Source organism: Mytilus californianus, unplaced genomic scaffold (genome assembly GCF_021869535.1).
Source record: "Mytilus californianus isolate M0D057914Y unplaced genomic scaffold, xbMytCali1.0.p SCAF_6, whole genome shotgun sequence".
Taxonomy (NCBI): Eukaryota; Metazoa; Mollusca; class Bivalvia; order Mytilida; family Mytilidae; genus Mytilus; species Mytilus californianus.
The window spans coordinates 66,506,189-66,533,919 of record NW_026262712.1 but is presented as its reverse complement, the minus strand read 5'-3'; the positions used below and the strand labels follow the sequence as shown (position 1 = coordinate 66,533,919).

The 27,731-nt window shown below is 31.5% G+C and overlaps 2 protein-coding genes across 4 annotated transcripts; both read left to right on the top strand.

The window, feature by feature from the left end:
* Positions 1-142: 142 nt before the first annotated feature.
* LOC127704434 (ubiquitin carboxyl-terminal hydrolase 44-like) lies at positions 143-27,731 on the top strand. Of its 3 annotated transcripts, none has more exons than XM_052208480.1 (17): positions 143-253; positions 1,208-1,285; positions 1,621-1,661; positions 2,141-2,299; positions 3,228-3,278; positions 5,758-5,824; positions 6,992-7,039; positions 14,322-14,455; positions 15,104-15,263; positions 16,364-16,503; positions 17,141-17,290; positions 19,573-19,672; positions 20,355-20,487; positions 20,879-20,947; positions 21,625-21,724; positions 22,309-22,508; positions 23,306-27,731. In XM_052208480.1, exons 1-17 carry the CDS (start codon positions 146-148, stop codon positions 23,635-23,637), a joined length of 2,070 nt encoding a protein of 689 aa, XP_052064440.1. In that variant the 5' UTR covers positions 143-145; the 3' UTR covers positions 23,638-27,731. The 3 variants fall into 3 exon arrangements, with proteins under 3 accessions (XP_052064440.1, XP_052064438.1, XP_052064439.1); XM_052208479.1 differs by having other exon boundaries at positions 151-253; positions 1,208-1,342; XM_052208478.1 differs by lacking the exon at positions 6,992-7,039 and having other exon boundaries at positions 146-253.
* Positions 8,230-10,362, top strand: LOC127704435 (uncharacterized). The gene is made up of 2 exons (XM_052208482.1): positions 8,230-8,575; positions 9,161-10,362. Exons 1-2 carry the CDS (start codon positions 8,491-8,493, stop codon positions 9,673-9,675), a joined length of 600 nt encoding a protein of 199 aa, XP_052064442.1. The 5' UTR covers positions 8,230-8,490; the 3' UTR covers positions 9,676-10,362.

The following is a 27,731-nucleotide window of genomic DNA, read 5'->3' as shown; positions in this document are numbered from 1 at the left end:
AGTTATCAGATCTCTTCCTTTTTTGGAAAAAGACAAAAAAAAAAAAAAAAATACACCACTGTCCAATTCTGCAATTCAAAGAATTTTCCATTTAACAAACTATTTAACTTTTAGATTGTCTATTGTATAACAATGTATTTTTCAGATGGACAATTGTAAACATGTAACCAAGATAAGACCCAACTGGAACCATTCATGCTTAAATCCTCAGAAATGGTTGTGTTATATCTGTGGTACAACTGAGAGTGTATGGGTAAGGAATAGAAAAATATACAGTTTCAGTTTCAAATCATAATCTTTTTTCTTTGCCTAGTACTCTGTGTTATATTAAAGTAATCACTTTTATTGATGAAGGTTTTTTGACAAGTATCAAAATGGTGTTGTTAAGGTTATGAAAGAATTGCATTGTCTAGTATACCATGTATACCAATTAAAGATGTTTTACTCAGTACAACCATCTGTGTCACAAAAAGTAGTCTCTAATACACATTCATAAAAGGTACTTTTGATTTGTTCATATGTAAGGTATACGTAACATAATCATAGTGTCGAAATGATAGTAAGGATATGCACTGTTATTGTCAGTTGGACAATTTGCCATCAAAGATCACTGTGAAAGAAGGTTAATAGATAATGGTGTTGAAAATATGTTGCTACAAATGGCATCACTGCTGATGTATTCTTAAACTCATTGATAGGTAAACAAATCATTAACATTAGCTTGTATCAGTTGGTGAACTTGTGTACAAATTGTAAATGATAAAGACATTTCAACAATAAACATATAGACATAATAATTTACATCAATTAAAACACTCCAAAACATCTTGATGTGATACTCTGGGGTAATATTATTTTTGTTGTTTTGTTTTGTTTTTGTATTCTTCTAATATTTAAAAAATATATCCTTAAAAGAGACTTCATGTATTTATTAGTGTGTGAAGAATGATTTCAATAAAATAGCTGCTGTTTTTGTACGTTTTGACTATTCAATAAGAATATCCCAACACATCCAAAAATATTAAATAAACCAGAGAACAAGAGTGGCATTTTCATTTGCCTTCGAGACTTTTTGTTACAAAAGTATGACAATCACTTTGCGCTGTTCAGAAATCTAGATTTTTTTCAAATGATTCTGAACAGTTACTGTTGATTTAGAAGTCATTTCTTCGAAACTCATTTAGTGTTATATATTTGTATTTTTCAGGCATGTTTGAGCTGTCCAAATGTGGCTTGTGGAAGGTTTAATGAGGAACATGCTCTCAAACATTACCAAGAAAGTAAAGTATGTATACCACTGGCTAAGTATTGTTGTCTTCTCAAACATTACCAAGAAAGTAAAGTATGTATACCACTGGCTAAGTATTGTTGTCACTTCGTATCTTTAGTTATAATTTAAGGCTTTTGTCAATTTAGAGATTTGTTTTGATGTCTGATCTTTGGCAGTCTCTGTTAACAAATTTTTTAGGCTGGAACGATTAAAGGTTTGACATATTGTGAAGAAACTTGTGATGAAGCATGTACAGTAAATGTAAAATGTTTATTTTTGTGCCTTTGGGTTGCTGTCTTATTGACACATACCTCACATGTCCTTCGTTTATATAAATTTATATTTTTCAGCATCCTTTGAGTATTGAAGTTAACAACAGATATGTATACTGGTAAGTTGATTCAGATTTTGATTATTAAGTATAAAAGTAAGGAGATGTGGTATGATTGCCAATGAGACAGCTATCCACCAAAATTCAAATGAAGTGGATGAAAGCAATTATAGGCAACCGTATGGCCTTCAACAATGAGAAAATCCCATAGCATATAGTCGGCTATAAAAGGCCCCGACATGATAGTTCAGTTCCTGTTGAAAGTTGTGGTTCTCTCCAAGCATTTTGGCATACTCCATCAATAAAAAATTGGCTGCCACGAAATAGCCAATAGTGCTTAAAGTGGTGTTAAACAGCAAAAATCAATCTTGAAATCATAATTCAGATTTGCATTATCATGATTATATTGATTTCCTTGACAACTTTTATGATTTGTCTAGTTTAGTAATAATGATCATAATCATACCTTAAGCCTAAAAGTATCTGGTGCAGGCATGTAAGATTATATAAAGATAGTATAACCTTTATTTTGTCTACAGTTATGAATGCGATGACTATGTTATGAATGACAATGCTGCTGGTGATCTGAAGATACTACGAAGTGCTTTAAGTGCCATAGCTACTCAAACATTTACAGATGTAGAATCTAGAGGAAGAAGACTTCTAAGGTCATATTCTGTTACAGCTGTAGCATCAACGTAAGTTTTTTTAAAAGCTGATCAAGTGTCAATTAGGTGCCTGTTTTCCTTAACAAATAAGGCATCATTCTATTCAATGGAAAAAAGTTAGTAATGCCTTCCAAGCTCTCCAATTTTCCAAAAGGTCTAGTTCAAAAGTGAAAAATGTTTTGAAAAATGATTCACTATGAATAAAAAGTGTTAAGGTATATTTAATTAACAGCAACCCTACAACACAAAAAAGCAAGAAATTCCTAATGTGGGACTTACACATGAACAAGTGGTCAGCTTAAACTAATTTTTTTAGCACCTTCTGCTGGATTTCTTTGATGATTTTCACCCCTTTTTTTGCAATTCAGATTTTCATTAGAAACAGTCATACAGATATTAATTATCCTGAAGTATGTGTATTTATTTTCCAGTGAACTGAAACAATGTGAAATTAGACCTGAAACTTTGGGTTTTTTTTGTCGTTGCATGGATTACTAATAACAGCCACATTTCTAATGTGTCTAAATAGACCTGAAATGCGATTAAAAGAGATGTGCATTGGTGTCTTAAGAAAAAGACTTATGTCCCAGAAGAGTCAATGTGAAGAAGTATATAACTGTCCCATTATAATTCCCACAAAATGTCAGAAAGTAATGCCAAGTTTTTTCTCATGTGAAAATAAAACTTAATAGACATCACAACAATTAAAATGTACATTAAAGTTTTTGCTGGTAAAATTCCACCACAACACATACAGATCTTGCAATATTTAATCAATGATTATTTTATTTGCTGAAATTTCCCAGTAATAAATTCTTGTACATGTTTGAAGTTCTAAATTGAAAAGTAGAATAATAAACTTACATACATGGTCAACCTTCATGAAAATTTGTATATAGTTCTTCAATGCAATAAACAAGAATATTTGAAAATGTATTGTTTATTGTGCAATTTTTAGAACAACAGCTGAAGATGATGACAGATTGGCCACATCAGTATGGCATTATAGGTAGGTATAATTAATGGAAACATACAAGTACGGTAAGATATTATTGTTTTATTTTTGATTGGATAACTAAATTTGGACTTGAATTTGATAATTAGAAAAAGTTTTGGAAATAGCATTCTCGCCATGCAGCCAAAAAAAAAATTTGAGCACAGAAATCAACCAATCAGAATACTGGATTTGGTTTTTAGAGCACAAATTATGCACTCCCAGTTCTGAGTAAAGTTTCATGACTTAAAGGCCAGATTTCAGGATTGTCCTACGATAGTAGAGGGGCATTATGTTTTTCGGTCTGTCCCGCTTCAGGTTAAAGTTTTTGGTCAAGGTAGTTTTTGATGAAGTTGAAGTCCAATCAATTTGAAACTTAGTACACATGTTCCCTATGATATGATCTTTCTAATTTTAATGCCAAATTAAGAGTTTTGACCCCAATTTTAAGGTCCACTGAACATAGAAAATGATAGTGCGAGTGGGGCATCCGTGTACTATGGACACATTCTTGTTCTCCCATAATTCCCTACAGATGATCTTGTATTGATGAAATTAATGCTGGTCAGTTCCTTTGATGTTCTTCTTTATTAGTAACTATTTCTGTTTGTTTGTAATTATTTATACCAATAAATATCAGGTTAGAAGATTTCAAATGTTATATAGAATTTGATAGACATTTGGAAATAGCATTTTTAATAGCACTCTAAACACTATGAAATATCAGGAATAAAAGCTGGAATAAAGTATTTCTCTTTGAACCAAACATTCAGGAATTGATTGGGACTTGTCAATATAGAAATAAGGAGACATGGTATTGATTGCCTATGACACAACTATCAATCAAAGACCAAAGGAGGAGGATGTAAGCAGCTAAAGGTTGCTGTACAGCCTTCAACAATGAGCAAAACCCATACCAATAGTCAGCTATAAAAGGCCATGACAAAATGTTAAAATTCATATGAACGAAAACCATGTTTATTTATAGCACTGTATAGAACAGTGAGCCATTCTGTAAAATTGTAAATTCAGAAATCATTGTGATGTTTTAAGCTCACCTGGCCCGAAGGGCCAAGTGAGCTTTTCTCATCACTTGGCGTCCGTCGTCCGTTGTCCGTCGTCGTCGTTAGCTTTTTACAAAAATCTTCTCCTCTGAAACCACTGGGCCAAATTTAACCAAACTTAGCCACAATCATCGTTAGGGTATTTAATTTAAAAAATGTGTCTGATGACCCAGCCAACATTCCAAGATGGCGGCCATGGCTAAAAATAGAACATAGGGGTAAAATGCAGATTATGGCTTATCTCTGAAACCAAAGCATTTAGAGTAAATCTGACATAGGGTAAAACTGATTATCAGGTCAAGATCTATCTGCCCTGAAATTTTCAGACAAATCTGACAACCTGTTGTTGGGTTGCTGCCCCTGAATTGGTAATTTTAAGGAAATTTTTCAGTTTTTGGTTATTATCTTGAATATTATTATAGATAGAGATAAACTGTAAACAGCAATAATGTTCAGCAAAGTAAGATCTACAAATAAGTCGTCATAACCAAAATTGTCAGTCGACCCCTTTAGGAGTTATTGCCCTTTATAGTCAATTTTTAACAATTTTTCGTAAATTTTTGTAATCTTTTACAAAAATCTTCTTCTCTGAAACTGCTGAGACAAATTTAACCATACTTGGCCATAATCATTATTAGGGTATCTAGTTTAAAAAAATTGTCTGATGACCCCGCTTTCCAACCATCATGGCCGACTTGGTTAAAAATAGAACATAGGGGTAAAATGCAGTTTTTGGTTTATATCTCTGAAACCAAAGCATTTAGAGCAAATCTGACAGGTGGCAAAAATGTTCATCAGATTTAGATTTATCTTGTTATTATTTTAGATATCATTATAATATCTAATATCTAATACTATTAATTATGATTTTAACCTTATTTTACATGATTTCCAAAGCATCAGTAAATACAGGTGAGCGACACCGGCTCTTGAGAGCCTCTAGTTATTAATGCGAAAAATGCTACAGGATCAGGTTCTCAATAATAAAAAGTTGCGTTTTGCAATCACATTAAGTAGATCTCACATTTTTACCAGTAATCAGTGATTCCCAATAATAGATGCACACATTAATTACTGAATTTACAGTATCTAATAGAGGTGATATTTAAAAATCATTGCCATCTTCAGGGGGATCCAGGATTGTTGAAAAGGTGTGTGTAATGCAGAATAGTGAAGATATACCAAGGAGGGAATTGAGGTGGAAACATTTTTTTTCAATTTTATTCAAAAAATTCAAATAAATCATGAGAAATATGAGATTTAAAAAAAAATTTGGTGATCAAAGGTTGCATAAGCCCTCTGCGACCTATCCTGGATCCAACAATGTACTTATAATATTATTTTAAATTATGATTTACTTTGTAATATTTGATAACTGTGACATTAGAAAACGATATGTTTAAGATTTTTTGTTTTGTTATGTTTTACAGGCACACATTACTAACAAAGACTTTACGTGCCTGGACAAGATTTGCTAAAGAAAACAAGGAAGAGAGGGTAATATTGATCACAGAGTATGACTCCTGTAGATTTATTTTTATTTTCATACCCTGGCTCAACATGAAGGAGTGTATTCTACTTTACCTTTGTCTCTCCATCTGTGACACATTTTAGGCCAGGTTGGACAAAGTCCTAAACCAGCTTATAGTATGTGATATTGGGTGGGCAGGGAAAAGTGGGTACTTAATGTAATCAACTCTTCCTACAGTTTTCAACCTAATTCCCTGAAACTTGACAGGAAGATTACACATATGTTGAAGTTGTGCACCTATCAACTGTTTGATGAATTTTTTTCTCATTTTTCCAAACTTGGAAACTTGAAAAAGGATACAAGTTTAGTGAAGTCAACTCCTCCTACAGTTTTCAATCCAGATCCCCAAAACGTCACCGGAAAATTGGACATATGTTGAAGTTGTGTGCCTGCTGTTATAGAATAGTTTGAGGAATTTTTACATTTCATATTTCAAATATTTAGATGTTCAGTATAGAGCATTCTCCAATCTTAAACATTCTGCACAACACAGCCTTGGATGTTTTGACCCATTTTTATCATTAACTACAAGTCATAGCTTCTTGTTATATGGCAGCAAGCTTCATCTGGTTATCCAATACAGGTTGACATGTTTTTTGTTCCATCGATGTTGCACTTCCTTTTTGGCGAAAACATGTTTGTAAAATATCATGAAATTTTGGTCACATTTTTTCTGCAACTACAAGTCATAGAGTCTTGATAAATGGCGGTAAGATTTATGTGGTTTTGCGATACTTTGTGACATGTTTTCAGTTTATTCAATATTCTTCTTCCTGTTTTCTGAAATCCTTCATCTAAAAAATGCATGCATATACATGCATATGAAACATGGTAGGAGACAGTAACACCTGTCATCTCATTCAAAAGAACCTGTCAGATTTGCCTAAAAGTGACCTGTGACCTGAGGCATTTTTTAAACATGACCCTGCTACCTAAGGTACTGGAGCCCCCCTTATGTCCATGTATCCTTCTTTTTACATTTCTTTCACATATGATACAAAGATATGTTGGTTTAAGTGACTTGGTATCATTTCTAAATGCCTATCTATTCAAATTTCAGCTGTCAGATTATATATATGTCCTCTACATGTCATTTATACATAAAACAATTTTTTTCATTTTCCTTTTTTCAGCAATCACCACTGAGAGCTATAAGATTTTTAGTACCAATCTTCATCCCAGTAAGCTATAGGATTTCATTCATTTTAAGATCCCTATATAATTATGTTTTGTAAATACATGTATGTCCTTTGAATGTAATGTACATGTATGTATGGAAATCCTTTACATTCTCTTATTTACTGCAAATTATTTCTTATGATGCTTGGTACAAACTTTATTCTTCGTAAATTATACTATGATCCTGATTGTTTTTCAGGTCTGCAGCTCATGTACTTCCTTTTGTCAAATACATATGTGTTTCCTTTGCTTGTAATGCTTATGAATAAAATTTATAATATTTTTCATGGCAACTTCTATTCGAAGCTTATCCATCAGCTTTATATGTAATATACAATCACATGTAGTAAGGCCAAAAAAAAATATATGTCTGTTTACGGTTACCCGACCAACCCTACTTTTGAGCGCAAACCCTGTCATTTTATTTCTGTCGTAAAGTGAAAAATAAACTGAACTCGTGTCAAAAGCGATGTTCGAGTTGCCAATAAAATAAATCAATTGCCTGATACATCTAAATGTTCACAATCGTGAATATGACAGCTGTTTTAAGGAAACTTGTGACTCGTGTGATGAAATAAACACATTGCTGCCATTTTTTTCCAACCAATAACCAAGGGAAATAATCCAATCATTAAAAGTATGGGTAAACTCAGCCCATGGACAACTCGGACCACGGCAAGACGGACCGCATGACTCAAAATTATGTCGCAAAAAATAAAATGGAAATACCGACCTACCTACCCTATTTTTTTAAAGGCAGTGCTTTAATGCCTTTCTAGTTGCCGTGTTAATCTTTCTTTCCGCGATATCCAACTAATCTACATGAGGGGTCATTAGGCTCCAAGTAGATCCGGAAAATGTTGATTTTCTCCTCTTCTTATTGTGATATAAAATGTTTTTTGTTTCATTTCATTTACATTGGGAAATAGAGAAACGATCATTGTGTTTTGTTAGTTTTAAAAACTTTTGATATATTTGTATTTTACATTATAAGCAGTCAACTGATTGACAAACTAGAATTATTTGAATTCCGTGTGTTAAGAGGTCGGGTTAATTTCGAGTGTTATCTGCAATCTAGATGTTTATAAATCATTTCAGTCGTTGATATAACAATTAAAGGTCGACTGAACATGAATTATATTATACAATTTAAGGCGCATTTCTGTTTATGCACATGAACCCATCTAACATTATTGATTGTTATTTCGCAGTTATATAAAGTAGCAAATTGTCGTTCCTGAATAGGTGGCGCCGTGGTAGCCGATCCTGTTCTTAAACTTCCGGTTTCTGCACTGTGCAACTATACAGTTGCATTTTTAATTAACGATGCCAAGTACTTGTTGTTGTGTACCTGGATGTCATTTAAGAGGAGGACATGCATTTCCAAATGACTTAAAAAGAAGGAAAAGTTGGATCAACGCCATGGCCCATACGCAGATTGGACGAGAACACGATGAAATCGTGGAGTCCATCTCAATCAGCTGTTGTTTGCAAGGCACATTTTACTGAAAAAGACTACGTGCAGGAAACTATTCATGGTAAAACTCTATTTTCTTTTTAAAATATATAGTTAAATATGTAATCGCCATGCGAATAAACCAAAGTCTGTTTACAACCGCAATTATCGTTTTAGAATAAAAGGGGGTGGTTAATTCTCAAGACGTCATAATTTTTTGGATTACGATTCAATGTGATCTGTTTGAGATTTTTTGGTGCTTGCTACAATTATAATGATTTCTTACAAGAGGTATATCATACTGAGAATTATTTTAGCAGTAATTATGCTAATGTAGTAATGACAGGAATGCATAAGCTATGCCTCATAGACTTTCTTGAAAAATATCAATGACAATGTTAACAGGAACAAAACAATGACATGCTCTCATTTATATTATAGTTATTTAGGTACAAACAATGTATGTTTGTTGCATACATCTCTCATTGTTTGTCCTTTGGATTTACATAACATACATTTTGATGTACATTGAATCAGGCTAACATAGTTTTATCCAGATTGTAATGAATAAATCTAGTTAATATTTTGCCAGGTAGTACAAAGTATACATTGCTAATGGAAGTTCATTTAATTATCAAAAAAACTAATGTTTTATAACCTTTTTCAGAGCGCAAACCCTCCATACAGAGACTTAAGTCTACTGCCATTCCCAGCCTATTTTCCTGGATCAAGCAAGAGACTGAATCGTCCGCAAAAAGAAAAATCAGGGCAGTTTCCTGTGAAAACAAAAGAACTAAACTTGATGAATATTGTAGTAGAAATCTAGAGGAAAGTTTTGATTGTAAAGTTGGTTTTCCTGAAGAAGTCATTCATACTGCAGCCAGGATTTATGACTGTCCACCACCAACTGCCGAGCTAATGTTGAGCTTCACAGATGGAATTACGCAAACACCATCAATGCCTATATTTTCAGCAGAGAATTTTGAAATGAAGACATGTGACACAGCCATGCATTTTTATACCAGTTTAGAGTTGTATACTAAATTTTTATTTGTTTTGACCACACTTGGTCCAGCAGCACATTGTTTGAGATACATATATTTTCAAATTGATAGGGTGTCATTTGAAAATCATTTTTTTTATGACTTTGATGAAATTGAGGCATTATACAACCAACTTTGAACTGTCAAGATTCTAGATTGAAACTAGTGTTAAGAATATTGTGTAAACATGGATTGTTTTTATGTCTAAACAGTGGCGTGAGGCTAACACTTGGCCATTTAGTGGTTTAGTCAGGTATTTTTCGCCATCCAACTTCAAATTAAAGTTTCCTACAACTTGGATTATTATTGACAGCACAGAATATCCCGTGATAAAACATAAAGCTCCTAGAGCTCAGGCAACCTTTTCATCATATAAAAACAGAAACACTGAAAATACTTGTATGTTCGACACCTGGTGGTTTAGTCAACTACAAAAATGTATGTCTCTAATGCATATGTTGGTTGTACCAGTGACTGTGAAATAGTTGAAAGATGTAGAATACATGTGTAGTTCAATTATGTGATCCAGGTGACAGTGTGATGGCAGACAAAGGTTTAAATGTGCAAGATTTGTTTGCTCACTTTTTTCAAAAAAAGAAACAGAATTAGTTCCAAAACTCTTATACGGGATAGAAAAGTCTCCAATTAACACATGCACATAGAGCTAATTATTGGACTTGGCAAAACATACAAAATTCTAATAAATCCTATGAATGGAACTGAAACAAAACTTTCATCTGAAATAACATTTAAGTTGTTTTATGTTGTGTAATTTTAGAACTTGTATTGTGCCAAAGGATGCATAAATAAAAGTGACGCAATGAAGTTTGTTCTGATATATATATATAAATATTATTTACAATTACATGCACACGTAAATTGTAATGCATAAAAAAATAAGGAGATGTGGTATGATATTCAGTGAGTTTATCGAACCAAAGTGCATAAGAAATGGGTTAAGCAGTTACAGGTGTTACTGTCACCGTACAATCTCCAACAATTAGAAAAACTTGTACCGTGTAAAAAATTTCAGAGATCTTACAACTAAGTTTGACTTAGGTGAATTGTTTATATCTGTTGATGTAAATATTAAAAAGAAGATGTGGTATGATTGCCAATGAGACAACTCTCAACAAGAGACCAAATGACACAGAAATTAACAGCTATAGGTCACAGTACGTCCTTCAACAATGAACAAAGCACATACAGCACAGTGAGCTATAAAAGGTCCCAAAATGACAATGTAAAACAATTCAAACAAGAAAACTAATGGCCTAATTTATGTACAAAAAATGAACGAATAACAAATATGCAACACATAAACAAACGACAACCACTGAATTACAGGCTCCTGACTTGGGACAGGCACATACATGAACATACAGAATGTGGCGGGGTTAAACATGTTAGCGGGATCCCAACCCACCCCCTAACCTGGGACAGTGGTGTAACAGTACAATATAAGAACAAACTATAAAAATCAGTTGAAAGAGGCTTAAATCATCAGATGGATAAATACAAATACAAATGGACGTGGCCGGGTAGTTGTACATCCAAACAACTAAAAGACACTAAGTACAGATCTGAGAGTACTCGCATTTACTGACAGCTAGTTCAAAGCCACTAACAACTGATAAAAAAATCTTGCATCTAAGACTAAATTATCAATCCGTAAGCTCCCTTTAGAATTTTATAAATTTTAGATTTTACATTTCTGAGTTGTGAGGTTTTATTCATTAAAAAAGGGGGGATTTTCCAGTTTTTGGACAACAACTCAAAAATGCTTTAAGCAGTTCGCATGAAACTTTGGTGAATTATTTATAGCTATTGATGTAATCTCCCTATTGATTTTCATAAATTTCAAATATGACATTGAGAAGAAATTGAACTTTATTTGTTTATAGTCTGGCAACAGATTTATTAAGTATTGCGCAACAGCACAGTGTATTGCAGAACAGCAAGAAATCTTTAATTGAATATAAATTCAATTCATATAACCAATTTCAAGTTCTTTGACTACATTTATTCAGAAACTATAATATGTCAAATATTTAATTACAATCCAAATTCAGACCTGTATCAAGCTTGAATATTGTGTCCATTTTTGCCCCAACTGTTCAGGGTTTGACCTCTGCAGGTGTATCCAGCGGTGCTCAGCGAATCAGTTTATTTCTTAAATAAGAACTCCTTTTTGTCGAGCCTGCCACTTTTGTCGCAGAAAGCTCGACATAGGGATAGTGATCCGGTGGCGGCGTTAGCTAACTTCTTAAAAGCTTTATATTTTAGAAGGTGGAAGGTCTGTTTGCTTCATACTTTGTATATGGATGCCTCATGTTACGAAGTTTCCGTCAGTCACATGTCCAATGTCCTTGACCTCATTTTCATGGTTCAGTGACTACTTGAAAAAAAAGTTAAGATTTTTTGTAATGTTAAATTCTCTCTTATTATAAGTAATAGGATAACTATATTTGGTATGTGCGTACCTTGCAAGGTCCTCATGCCCGTCAGACAGTTTTCACTTGACCTCGACCTCATTTCATGGATCAGTGAACAAGTTTAAGTTTTGGTGGTCAAGTCCATATCTCAGATACTATAAGCAATAGGTCTAGTATATTCGGTGTATGGAAGGACTGTCAAACTGGCAGGTGTTATCTGACCTTGACCTCATTTTCATGGTTCAGTGATTAAAGTTAAGTTTTTGTGTTTTGGTCTGTTTTTCTTATACTGTATGCAATAGGTCTACTATATTTGGTGTATGGAATGATTGTAAGGTGTACATGTCTAGCTGGCAGGTGTCATCTGACCTTGACCTCATTTTCATGGTTCAGTGGTCAAAGTTAAGTTTTTGAGTTTTGGTCTTTTTTTCTAATACTATATGCAATAGTTCAACTATATTTGGTGTATGGAATTATTTCATGATCTATTTGTCAGTCACATAGGTTTTTTTTTACCTTGACCTCATTTTCAAGGTTCATTGCTCAGTTTTAAGTTTTGTGTTTTGGTCTGTTTTTCTTAAACTATAAGCAATAGGTCAACTATATTTGTTGTATGGAAGAATTGTTAGCTGTACATGCCTGCCTAGCATGGTTCATCTGACCTTGACCTCATTTTCTTGGTTCATTGGTCAATGTTTAGTTTACTTGGTTAATGTTAAGTTTATGTGACAGTTGTAATAAAGCTTTATATTTAGGACTATCAACATAATATCAATGATTAGTAAAGAAGGCGAGACATTTCAGCGTGTGCACTCTTGTTTCATTCATAAATTACTTTATACTTGGAAATATAATTTTGCTTGGAGTTATAGTTTCTAAAAATAGTATTGTCATTGAAAGAGTTGACATGTTGCAATGTACATTTATTCTTCATAGTTTTATGGTACCAAATCAAAAGTTTATATAAAAGAAAGAAGTCAAAGTTTTCCCATCATAGTTTAGTTACATACATTTTTTTTGTACCTGAGGTCGTTGAATATAGATCATTATATAAATAAGGAGATGTGTCATGATTGCCAATGAAACAACTATCACCCATACATTGTACTTACCAGTAACAAACCACATTTGCAAAGTCGAATAAAATACAGTTGATAACATTTACTTATTACTAAAAAGAAAATGCCAAACTATTTTTAACAGTATTTGACTATATATAAACATAGATAAAAAAGGTACAAACTGGACATAATGCACTAGTTCATAAACAAATGAGAACAATGGCCTTCATATAGTGCTCAGAATATGACATTCATAAAACTTGTTCAATATCATTAGAGAACTCTAAATATTAAATACTGAAAGTCACCTCTGATAAGTACAATGTACTATGCAAGATAATGATATAACTGGACTAAAAATACACACACCCTGTAATTAACTGCCTTTACAGCGCTTTCGCGCTTTGATTAAATGATGTAACCTTAAACAGACATATATTTTTTTTTTGCCTTATTAAGTGGTTGCTTGCCAGTGCATATGGATAACTTCTGTCATTGTTGGCATCATAAGTTTTTAATCTGCAACACCTTTAAAATGGGTAGACAGGATTCAACCAAACTTGCAGTTTCTTCTACAGAACATGGAGTTGAGCAACTCTTTTTCTGAAGGATTTTTATGTTTCCAATACCACAACATGAACTGCTAATATCATGTATATCAATTTGTTAAAATCACAAAATCTTTATCTTGACAGAATTTCACCATATTTGCACAGATTCTTCTATAGGACACAAAGTTGTGCACCTGTGATTAATTTCACAAAAAATCCTACAAGAAAAAAATACTTGCAAGTCATAAAATTTCAGTATAACTTACGATCAATTTTTATCATAAAATTTTGGGAAAAAAGCCCCAGCTATTTAGATTTATGAACTGAGTGATTTTTGGGTTTCCTATACTAAAATATGGACTTGGCCATTTGTGCTTATTTTGTTTAAAGACAGCAGACGACACACCTCTTCCTGTAATTGTGTGGTTTTCTTGTCCTTAGTTCTATGTTCATCAAAATTTAAATATGACACTTAATTTTATTTGTTTTATAATGAAAAAAGTTTAATGCCTAATGAAATCACACAGAAAGAACATATTTTTCCAGAGACAATTGAAAACAAAAAAACAAAGTTTCCTTACATAATTATTTATAATCCCTGCTATTTCTGGTTTTTACCTTGAGAATTTTTCTTACACATTCTTCAATCAAACTTTCTAATTGCACATTACCCTATGTTTAAAAGTAGTTCTTTATAGCTTTTTTATAATTATTTTAATGTTTACTTATTTTACTTAGACACCTCGTAAAACTCCAGTAAAAGAAGAAGAATCTCCCTCATTTTTACGACGGAGAACATTAATTCCAGGAATGACAGGGTTAAGGAATTTAGGAAATACTTGTTACATGAATTCCATATTACAAATACTAAGGTAAGTTTATCATATAAGAAAGAAATGGAACAATGTACTTTGAAAAGTTTATAGTTCTACTGACATTTGCAATTTTTCTTTAAAGATCAAAAATCTTTTAAAATTACATCTTTGGATTTAAAAAAAACAACTGTTAGTATAATAAAGGCTCATTATTAACTGAATAAAATTTCTAATATCTAAAAATCTGAGATTTTCAGAATCACTGCACTTACATCAAAACATCAGGACAATAACAAATACATTCAATAATTTTGCTTTTGTTATAAATTAACCTTCTCAGATCGAATGATTGACAACAGGCAATGTTTATTCACTGTCTTAGATGCATTATCATTATTCCAAAACTCAACCGCTCTTAACATTTAAAAGGGTTTAAATTGTATTGAATATATTTCATGTATTTACATTATTAATTATGATTTAAACTTTTTATAATTTATTTTCTTGATAATTTAACCCTTGAAAATAGTTTCAGCTTTGTAGCAAAATAAACTCTGACTCTTCTTTGGCAGAATCGCAGACAGAAGAATACATAGAACTCTTAATCATTAATAAGAAATGGCTCATATATGATTACTTCCAAGTCATAGATTTGAAAATTTTACTTTACCTTACAATTTATTGTGAATATTGTTTCATTTACAGCCATATAGAAGTGCTCAGAGATTTTTTCCGTTTTTCTGTGAAGCAGTTATCTAGTAGAGTTGCCACCCCTGAAAAAAGTCCAACAGGAGCAGCCTTTTCTGTGTCGCCAAGACCATCTATAAGAATGCTTAGCAGACAGACTACAACTGAATGTTTTCAAGTATGAAATTAAGTGATTGTCATGTGATAGTGTGTATCCTTACTTCCAAAATTTAAGCTTGCAAATTTTTATGCCCCAGACGTAGCGGAGGGGGCATTAAGTTTTACCCTTGTCCGTCTGTATGTCCACTAGTCCCAAAGTTGGTTTCCGTTCTCTAACTTTAGTTTGCCTCAACCAAATGTTATGAAACTTATACACAATGCTTATTACCACAAAACACAGATCAAATTCAAATTTTGGTGGCGTCACTTTAACTGTTCTATAGTTATGCCCCTTTACAAATAGAAAAATTGCTGAATTTTTCGTTTCCGTTCTCTAACATAAGTTTGCCTCAACCAAATGTTATGAAACTTATACACAATACTTATTACCACAAAACTCGGATCAAGTACAAATTTGGGTAGCGTCACTTATAGCGTTCTTCAGTTATGTCCCTTTATAACGTTATATGATATGCAAGCGGGGGCATAATCTGTGTCCCAAGAACACATTCCCCATTTATTTTTTGATTAGATCATTTAAAGGGGAACCACAAATGGTAGGTCAATGATATTTGGTATGTGGTTGTATAAGCATTGGAACATCTCATTTCCATGGAGATGATTTGGCCTTGCCCTCCCAGTCATGGTCTACTGACTTTGAAACTTTTGCATATTTACATGTTTACGATGGTGATTAGGTCAGTTAACAATATTTGGTGTGCAGTTATATTAGCATTGGCACATCTTATTTCCATAGAGATTATTTTGCCATGCCGCATCAGTCATGGTCTGTTGACTTTGAAACTTTAGCATAGTTTACATGTTATAGTTTGTGATTACCTTTGTAGGTCAGTTTAAGGGGAACCACTTAATATAAGTCAATGATATTTGGTATGCAGTTGTATTTGTTCTGGCATATCTTATTTCCACAGAAATTATTTTGGCTTGTACCTTCGGTCATGGTTCATTGACTTTGAATATTTTTCACATCTTACATTTCAAAATGTTGCTATTTTAAGTTCAACATTTGTTTGCATTTTACTATCAAAATTTCATACAGGCAAGATCTCTGTGTCAAAATTATGAACAATTGACTTTGATTTGATGTGCGTTTTTCAGTATTTGAACACCAAAACCCCATCAACTCCACCTACACCAAAGATACCTAAATTGGGTGGATTAAATGGTGGATCAAGTCATTCTACACCAGTAAATAAACAGCTTATATTAAATGTGGAAGATTGCTCAACAGAAAAAATGTAAGAATTATATATTTAATACTATATTAGAAATTTGATAGCTCATAATCAAGGGGATTCCATTTTATGAAAGAGACTAATCGTCATTGAAAACTTGTAATTGATGAATTAAAAGTCTGCTCAAATGAGTATAAGAGATGTTGGGTATACAAAAATCAGACTAACCATACAACACAATATCACACGTCAGCTCCTAATCTTCTTCATGTTTAGATGAGTTATTTATTTAAACAGAAACCACCCAAGATAAACCATCAAAATAAAATTTTGTCGAACAACTAACATATTCATGTTAATATGTATGGTTTTCATTTGTAATACAGACATCATACCATATGAACACAAATATTGAATCATAATAAAATTCTGAATCGTAAATATTTACCCAAACAAGGATATGTAAATATTTATTTAAAGATAATGTGACTGTTTATCTGAACAAGGATAATGCAAATGCTTATCATATTTTACTAAAATTACTGTGACGACTGTGAGTTTTGTCTGGAAAGGCAGCAATTTGTTAAACAAGAATAATATGCATAGATTTGAAAAACTATTGTTTGACATATTTCCTAGTAGAATATAACTATTGTATGAAGATTTTTAGCTTCCAATACCTTTTATGATTTTGTTTTAGATCTATGTGCCAAGAACTAAATGGACTGTTTAGAGTATTATGGTCTGGCAGATGGGCCCAAGTTAGTCCCCATGCTTTCTTACATTCTGTATGGCATGCTATACCGACCTTTAAAGGTCATGCTCAACATGATGCTCAGGAATTCTTATGGTAGGTTTATATTATTTTCTTCTAATGTTTCCCGCCCAACAATACATGAATTGATACATTTATGATTCCATTAAAGGGAATTATGGGTAATAACAACAATTATCAAATATGACTTATAACCTTCAAATGCTATTGTTATTATAAAGTTTGAAGAGAAATAAAAAAAATGGAAAAATAAAAATAATTTACAACAAATTGATAGGTATAGAGAATAGTATTTCATTTCTCTAAAAAAATCTATATGATAGTGTCTTTTCATTTTTAAATGTGTCTGCAGCAATCCTTCCTCAAAATCCCCCCCCCCCCCCCCCCCCCAAAAAAAAAAAATTGCTGTAAGCTTTAATTTTTTTTAGCTCACCTGACCTGAAAGGTCAAGTGAGCTTTTCTCATCACTTGGCGTCCGTCGTCCGTCGTCCATAAACTTTTACAAAAATCTTCTCCTCTGAAACTACTGGGCCAAATGCACCCAAACTTAAACACAATCATCATTCAAGTATCTAGTTTAAAAAATGTGTCCGGTGACCCGGCCAACCAACCAAAATGGCCGCCATGGCTAAAAATAGAACATAGGGGTAAAATGTAGATTTTGGCATATATCTCTGAAACCAAAGCATTTAGAGCAAATCTGACATGGGGAAAAATTGTTTATCAGGTCAAGATCTATCTGCCCTGAAATTTTCAGATGAATCGGAGAAGCCATTGTTGGGTTCCTCCCCCTAAATTGATAATTTTAAGGAAATTTTGCCGTTTTTGGTTATTATCTTGAATATTATTATAGATAGAGATAAACTGTAAACAGCAATAATGTTCAGCAAAGTAAGATCTACAAATAAGTCAACTTGACCAAAATGGTCAGTTGACCCCTTAAGGAGTTATTGCACTTTATAGTCAATTTTTAACCATTTTTCGTAAATTTTTTGTAATCTTTTACAAAAATCTTCTCCTCTGAAACTACGAAGACAAATTTAACCAAACTTGTCCACAATCATCATTAGGGTATTTAGTTTAAAAATTTGTCCGATGACCCCGCCGGCGAACCAAGATGGCCGACATGGCTAAAAAATAGTACATAGGGTAAAATGCAGTTTTTGGCTCATATCTCTGAAACCAAAGCATTTAGAGCAAATCTGACGGATTAAAATTGTTCATTAGGTCAAGATCTATCTGCCCTGAAATTTTCAGACCAATCAGGCAACACGTTGTTGGGTTGCTGCCCCTGAATTGGTAATTTTAAGAAAATTTTGCAGCTTTTGGTTATTTTCTTGAATATTATTATAGATAGAGATAAACTGTAAACAGCAATAATGTACAGCAAAGTAAGATCTACAAATAAGTCAACATGACCAAAATTGTCAATTGACCCCTTAATGAGTTATTGCCCTTTATAGTAAATTTTTTACAATTTTCATAAATTTACAAAATATTTTCCACTGTAACTACTGGGCCAAGTTCATTACAGATAGAGATAATTGTAAGCAGCAAGAATGTTCAGTAAAGTAAGATCTACAAACACATCACCATCACCAAAACACAATTTTGTCATGAATCCATCTGTGTCCTTTGTTTAATATGCACATAGACCAAGGTGAGCGACACAGGCTCTTTAGAGCCTCTAGTTTTTACTTGAATGAATTATTATATGTAAACTTTCTACCCTGAGTCCTAATGTCAAATTATCAAGTAAATAAGATCTGAGGTTAATTCTTTGTACTTGAGCTCATTATTTGTTGTTTGTTTTATGCCATATCTTAGGAGGGAAACCATATCTATTTTACATGTTTACCAGTCACCAACAAAAATTTCGACAGTGTGATCAATTTTGACAAAATGAAAATATGTTTTTATCGGGAACTGTAAAAAAAAAATTGAGGGATAAATTAATGGTCATAATTATAAATTAACTGTTAACAAAACTTTGAATTTTTCCAAAATAATAAGGATTTTCTACCCAAGGAATAGATTACCTTAGCTGTATTTGGCAAAACCTTTCTGAATGTTCGGTTCTCAATGCTCTTCAACTTTGTACTTTATTTACCCTTTTTTAACTTTTTTTATTCAAGGGTCACTGATGAGTCTCTTGTAGACAAAAGGCGCGTATGTCGTACAAAATTAAATCCTGGTATCTAGGATGAGTTTATTTAAGATACATAAGCATGAATTGCCAACATATCTTAATATAGAATAAAATTATTGTACAATATAAACTGCCAAAATATTACTTTTGAATATCTTTTTGTTTAATATTGGAAGAATCTTAGGATCATATTTCTTTTACATTTCAGTGAGTTGTTAGACAAGCTTGAGAAAGAACTAGATGAAACAGAAGGTCAAAAACATTCAAACATTTTAACAAGAACTTTTCAGGGAAAATTAGTTAGTCAGGTAGGTAAAAAATTAAGTAGAAAAATCATAAACTGTTAAATTTAGCTGATATTTCTTCATAAAAAAATTGGGTCCTCAGCTTCCATGTGGTCTTAGTAGTCATTCTGAAGTGATCACAAGTCTGTCAACTCTGACCTTAATTGAAAAAGATAACCAATTTTCCTGCTGAAGGTCAGTGGTTCTCTCAAGGTAACTCCATTATATAGCCAAGTTTGATGAAAGTGGTGCGAAACACCAACAAACAAACAGACAAACTTTATAAAAAAAATAAAGACAATAGTGGAAACGCAAATGACTATATCATGATGAATATTTTAAGTTTTATAACAAAAGTATAAGCACAGCTTAAACATGTTAAACTTGCTGAATGTCCTAGATCTTGGTAAAATTCCTGCTACCCATGTCACAGTAGTGTATCGGTCTAAATTTTTCTAAAGAAGCAAAAGTATGTTAGACATTGAATTCCTATGCAATTCAGTGCAGTGAAAGGACAATTTTAGTTATCTTAGTTGTATAAAGACATATATGGAGATTTGTAAAATGTTTTGATTTTTTTTTGTAAAGAGCCACTTGAGATTTTTATTACTAGTTGAATTTTGGTAAAGTGCTATTAGAGATTTATAGGGCTTGTTCATTTTTCATTTCCTATTTTACAAACATGTGTTTATCTTTTTATTTTTAGGTAAAATGTTTGAAATGTAAGAACCTATCATCAAGAGAAGATCCCTTCTTAGATCTATCATTAGAATTTCCACAGAGATATCAGATTACCAGTAAAAATTCAAAGTTAGCAGAAGATCCATGTCACTTAACAGGTAATATAAATATAATTAACAAAAAAATAATGAACAAAAGAATAGTTCCTGTAATTATTTATGAAAATAAAACATTTTTAGGATATTATACAGGAATGACCAAAATATTTGACAGTACAAAATACCACACAAGGACTATGTCTTTAATATCACACAGGGTGTATTTTGTATAACAAGATCAAAGAAATATCACATTCAAGATCTTTTTAAGCCTGGACTATGTAATTTTAACTTTGCAAATATGAACATCTTTACACATCCAAAAATGAAAACAAAGAAACTGTGGATTATTTTTAGACCGTGTGATCTTTGTTATCTATAGCAAAACTTGCACATTTGTCCCAGTAATGGACCTTTGGTTCAATAATGATCTTATCCTATTTCATTTCAGAAATGCTTGCTCAATTTACAGATACAGAAGAACTAGATGGAGAGATATACCACTGTGAGAAATGCAATGGTAATATGTCATCAGATATTTTAAAAATAATAAAACATTATTTTTATGTCACATGTGATTTTAGGGGGTATTTATTATGTCTAATTTTGTGTCTGTGTCTTTTTATTTGCCTATTCATATACGATATAAGGTTTTATGTTAAACGTCATCTGTGTATACAATTGCAATATGATTAAATCTGAACAATTTATGAGTAAAGAATATAACCTTCATTTTTATTGATGATCATCTCAAAGTAATTTGATATAAGTACAAGTGCCTTTAATGTAATATTTCATTTATGAATATACACCAATATATGAGTTTCAACCAATATGTAAACTACACAAAGTATTTATCAAAAGGATAGTACAACCTACTTATTATTGGGTAGTATCCTTAATATGTAAACAAACGGTTTGGGTTCATGTATATTGACTTGATCAAATCCATGTTGCATAAACATGTAACTTTACCCATGGATACTTTAAGACTATAGTGCACACAATATATATTAAATTGTGTTATGATATAAAAAAATCAATGATCTTAGTTAGTAAACAGTTTTAGATATTGGGATTTTCTACAAATTAGATTAAAATGTCACAGTGAAATATTAAGAGGGAAAAATTATATTTAAGATCAATACAAGTAAAATTATGCTATTATAAAAGAATTTGTTTGTTTATTTATTTCAGCCAAAAGAAAGAAAGATAACATTCTATATACAAAGGCAGAGAAAAGGCTGCTTATCAAGAAACTACCTCCTGTACTAAGACTACATCTGAAAAGATTTAGGTAGTATGAAATTGACAAAGTATTACAGAGATTACGAAAGTTGAAATTTTGATTGAGTTATCTTGCTTTAATAAGAAGTTACAAGTTATAGAATTGCAGTTTATTGTTCATTTGCATTTAGAAAATTTTTACATTTTCAATAGTAGCTTGGTTTGAATACAGTTTGGTAAGGACTATTCTAGAGACTAGGGAGGCAACTTAAACAAAAACACATTATGGCTGATTAGATAAAATTGCCTGAGAGATCAAAATATGTGGACCTATGAATAAAATGACCTGCTCCCATGCATTTATTTCTGAGAAAGTCATTGGGCAATTTAGCTTTAAACATACCTGCAGCCATACACCACATCCTTTGTTAACATCTGTAGTGACACAATAGTATGAGTAAAAACTCATCATTTAAGCCTGGGTAAATTGATAAAAGATTAATATTATTTTTCAACAGTTTAAATTATTTTTAATTGCCTAAGAGATAAACAAAATTTATTCATAGGTCCATATTCTTTTGATCTCTCAGGCAATTATTTTTTTTAAATTATTTTAGGTAAGGATAAAAAATAAAGATGTATTTATATTTTCAGATGGTCTGGCAGATTACATCGTGAGAAGATTCACACACCTGCTATGTTTGATGAAGTATTAGACATGGGACCATTCTGTGACTGTAAATCAGCCACTAATACAGGCAATGTTAATTACAGGTTGACAGGGGTTGTGATACATCATGGAACAGGATTCAAATCAGGACATTACACAGCAAACTGTTGGAATTCTGAAGCTGGTAGGTTTTGGATATAAAAAAAGTTATTCCAAACTGCATAAAATGTGTATTGAGTGCAAAAAGTTAAGCCCACTCTATTTTAATGCCTTTTTTGTCGCCTTTATATGTGTAGGTCTTATTCCTTCAGTCATTAAGTTATGCTGAATACCAAAGTCAAACCTCTTACACTTGTTACAGAAGTATATTCTGTGGAATGATAATGGACAAGCATCTAGAAACTATGAAATACTGTGGGAGGCCCAGAACCGAAAATAACACCTTGCCTGTCAAATGACAGTACCCACATGGAAAGATTTAACAAAGGATTTGTAATTTCAGAGACTTTTATTTAACTTTTGAATAAAAAATGGGAAGATAACATTTTGGGTTAAATACATGAATTTCTTCATTAAAGCTCTGAATGCAGGATGGATTTGATTTGTAGAAATGCAACTTTTATACAAATAGATCTGGAAAACACAATAGAATTTATTTGAAATTTTTTAGTACTTATAAGATAAATGGACTGCATATCACTAGTAAAGATATGATGGACACATCGAAAACAAAATGCCTTGGAATTTTTTTCTCCCCTGGATTTAGATTTTCATGGTTTCTGAATGATTGCATGGTTTCTGGAAGATTTTTTTCTCTCTGAATTCTGGAAATTTTTGCTTTAAATATTTTTGTGGGAGAACGAAAACTTATAATATTTAGAGGATTGCTACTGGACAAAATCTACAATTTTATCATAATAATATGTTATATTGTTGAAAAAAAATGTACTATTTATTTGATCCCTTTCATATCATTAACAGAATCATGGATCAACTTCAATGACTCTAGAGTAAGATACATTCCAATAGAAGAAGTTTTATTAAGCCAGGCATATATATTGATTTATCAGCGTCAGGATGAAGAACTGGCAACACCAATAGAACCGGACGATGAAACAGTAGCAACATCTTTAGATTATCAGGGACTTTCTTTAACTTTAAAAAAGGAGATTTCTAGAAAAATTGATGAGGAAATAACATTTAATTTTAAGACACCACCCTTAGATACTTCAAGGAAATTGAAAAGGAAAAGAAATTCTACTTCCGATACTCCATTTAGGATTATCAAAAGGAGACGCTCAACAATGTGGTGACGAGGCACAGCTCAAATCAGTACATCAGGGATTCCACAGATTCATAGCTTAAATTAGTTCATTTCTATTTTAATTTTAGTCTTTACATCTAAACCATATACATGATATACATACATTCTTTTCACTGTTTTCTAAAGGAGATCATTTGAGCAAACTATTCAGTTAGTAGAAATTCCATCAATACAACAACCATTTAATATCGTGTAAATAGAGAATATCATATGGCTTTTTCAATATCACACTCATATCAACCCGAGACACCAAAATAATCCCAAGAGCTCTGCTCGAGGGATTATATTGGTTGAGGGTTGATACGGTGTGTGATATTGAATAAGCCATATTATATACACTTTATTATATACCTTAAGTAGATGTTTTTCGTGTGACACAGAACGTAATACAGATAATGGGTTTGATAAAGCCTTTGCAACAGTGACTGATATCCATGACGTCATACAAGTAAGGGGTTTGATAAAGCCTTTGCAACCATGACTGATATCGATATCATCACGGGTGCATACGAAAAAGGGTCGAAAAAAAATATTCCCTTGAATTTGACAGTTGTAGGAAAATAATCCTACATTTCATTGCAGTAAAAAATTTCTGAGTCATAAACATATATCTTGGGTGTTTTAAAGCACCCTTATTTTTTTATTTTGTGTTTCTATAGAATATTTTGGAAACTTGAGGTTACATGGTTACTAAAGCTTGTACACAGGAAGAAAAGGGGTGAAAATTTGATTGGTTAACTTCCAGTGATGGTTATTTTCTTATATGCAATGAAATGTAATGTGAAATTTTGTCTATAGTACTGGAGAGGATAAAACTTTACTCATGCCAAGTATTTCTTTATTTGAAACAAAGATAAATTCTGCACAATTTTTTGAAAAGTGCAAATTTAACAAAGACTAATAGGGGAAAATCAATGGTGGTATTACACCTTTAAGGTGATTACTTTTTGTGATTTTATAACTTTGTTGATGTATTAATATAAGATAAGATTCAAGTTTGACATTTATGCATTATTTTTTTCTGGTCATAAAAGACGCATTGATTAGTTCTTCCCAGAATAATTTGGTTTTACATTAATGAGAGTTATAGCTGTAAGGGGTAAGAATACCTGTAAATATTGATCTTTTTGTCTGTTTATCCATAATGCTTTTTGGAGTGTAGTTATCACATGAAAAACGTTTCTGAATCTGTAAATGATGTAAAAATTTTAAACTTCAGTGTAATTATCCAAAAATATAGTCAAATTCCGTTATGTTATTGATTGAAAATTACAATTAACTTGAATTAATAACCGAATTAATTGAAAGACCCAAGGTACAGTAAAGATGAAAGAATTAAGAATTAAAACTAAGTGATTTGAAAACATAGACTGGACGTCACTGTATAGCAACTTTAGAGAAAGTTAACAGCATGTATCTTTAAGGGAACACATGTAATTTGGTCGCAGTACTTCTGTAATTTGTATTGACCTATCTATGTAAAATTTAATGTATAGTTTTCTCAGGCTTCGAAATGCAAATTCATGAATCTCTGTAAGAATCATGATAAATATTGAATATATCATCATTTGAAATAGAAATACTACACCACAATACAAAATCTCATTTGTCATCAGGTTTAAAATCTCATTCATCATTCATCATATTTGAAAAATCATTTGTTATGATGATTGAAAACTCATGTAATGGTAAATTTAAATCTGCTGTGCCTTTATTTGTTAATGATAAATATTATGTTTTTTTTTGCTGTCTTGAAATTAAGGAAAATATTTAGATTGTATTGGTAAAATTTAGTAGGACAAGATGTATTCATTTTAGGTAAACTTTATCAAGCTTTAATGGCATGAAACAATAGAAAATTACCCATTCAGCAATCTACTTTCGTTTTAATTGTCCTGTTCTTTGGTGAAGACGAATGCTTCATACTTCTACTTTATGCACCTGTCTGTACATTTGTCTGAATTTATGCTGGAGTTATACTAATGGCAAGGTATAACTAGAGTTTTATAAACATAGAAGGAATACACAATAATTGAAACTGCTTATTTATGAATTGAATATTACTTGCAATTGTACCTTTTCTGAATTTAATATTACTTGCAATTGTACCTTTTCTGGCAATAAAAGATTTGTAAAAATATACATAACATCTAAGAGGTAGAATAATCACAATAGGCGAATTTAGAAATTGGACTTTTGTCCCCTTTAATTATTGTGAGCAGTCTTATCTTTCTGATAATTGAGGCTTTGACCAATCAAAATTTTCAAAACGGTAACATTCCACTAATTTCTGAATTGGTCCATTATATTAATAGAATTGTAATTTATTATGGTTAGCAGTTTAATAAGATATTAAGAAGTACGTTTTTTAAGGATGCATCACATATATATTTCACAATTATACACAATACATTGAATTTTAAATAGTTTGTCATTTGTATGTAGACAGAAGGTTGTTTCATAGTACATATGATTTATAGTTATATTCATGGCAAATATTAAATGGCAGCAAGTATTTTAATTTGTACTTAACATTTATATTTACACATTCTAATTTGGGCTGATATTTTGTTTCTTTAGGTTAAAGGTCATAGTCCAACCTATTTTAATTCATACAATTCTTTGTTTTTGTTTATGAAATGTAGCTGTTATATTTTATTACATCTAATATAAATATGTAGATTTATTCATTATCAGTTAAACAAATAGAAATAATGTGTTAACCATACAATCAACAAATGGTCCTTTTGCAAATTTCTGAGGCCATGGACATTGGAGTATTGGACTTGGAATATTTTTTAACCCCTGTGAAAATATTGTGTAACATTTGATTGATATTCCATTCCATGATATTTGTATTCAGTTAGTTTAGCAATATTGCATAGTCATTATAAAACATATTTAACCTTGAGTTTGAATTAATTTTTTGTTTTAATTTTCAACCAATAAAATTTTCATTCCACAGACACTGAGTTATTAGAATAGAATAGAATTTCTCCATGTTTACAAATTTCAAATACAATAAGTGTCTTACTTTTGAACTCACAGAAAATTTGTGCACCATGAGTATTGAATATGGTGTAGGTAATATACTTCTTTTAAATATGCTTCTGGAAGTTGATACTCTTTTTTTTATATTTATATAACTAATATTAAAGTGAAACAGGCTTAGTTCTCAAAAGAGAATAAAAAGTTTTCTTAGATTTTTATTCCAAGTCATATGTAAATTCTTTACTGAAAAAGGTGCATTAATATTCTGTAATTATCAAATTTAATGTAAATAAGACAGGTATTATATCAAAATTGATTATTTATTAAAATTTAAGATAATGCATATATTGCTTTAGTTTATTTTTTTCATCTTTAGTTTAATTTTAAACAGTTCAATATACATTATATCAGTTGATGAGAGAATTTTTTACAGAAATCCACAAACTGTCTCGCATTCAAAAATGATCTATTTTATAACTTGTATAGTAGAAATAAAATTTTCCATTTTTTGAAGTTCCTTGCTAATGTTATCAGAAGAAAATGTAAAATGTTAAATCCCACCGTGTAATTGTCCTTGTCCAAAGTTAAGAACTTCATTGGTGGTTGTAAGTATGTTTTTGTTCCCTTAAGAATCAAGTGTTAAAGGCAGATTTGTAATAGTCTCTGTTAAGTTTATTCAAAGCTTACCTTAACTCAGGAGTTGCTTATAATGGTAAAAATGGCGATGAGGGTAGTGAGAGAACAAATTTTGACAATTTCATGCCAAAAAGGGAATTTTATTATCAAAGTAGAGCTTTCCCCTCTACATCCCACCCGAGTGCACCACTTATTTATAATTTGTTTTTGTCTTTATGATGTATAAAGTTCACCCCTCAAATTACTTAGAATTAATGCGGTCAGTATCCATTTATAGATATAGAATAGATAGTGTATTCATTTATGGATATAGAATAGATTATCATATATTGTTATTTAGTTCTTCTTCAATGTTGAATAGATTTAATATATGCAATCAAAAAAATATACACCAATATACTCTGTTGAGAATAGAATGTAGTAATATATTGTTGGCAATAAATAAATTTAATTTTT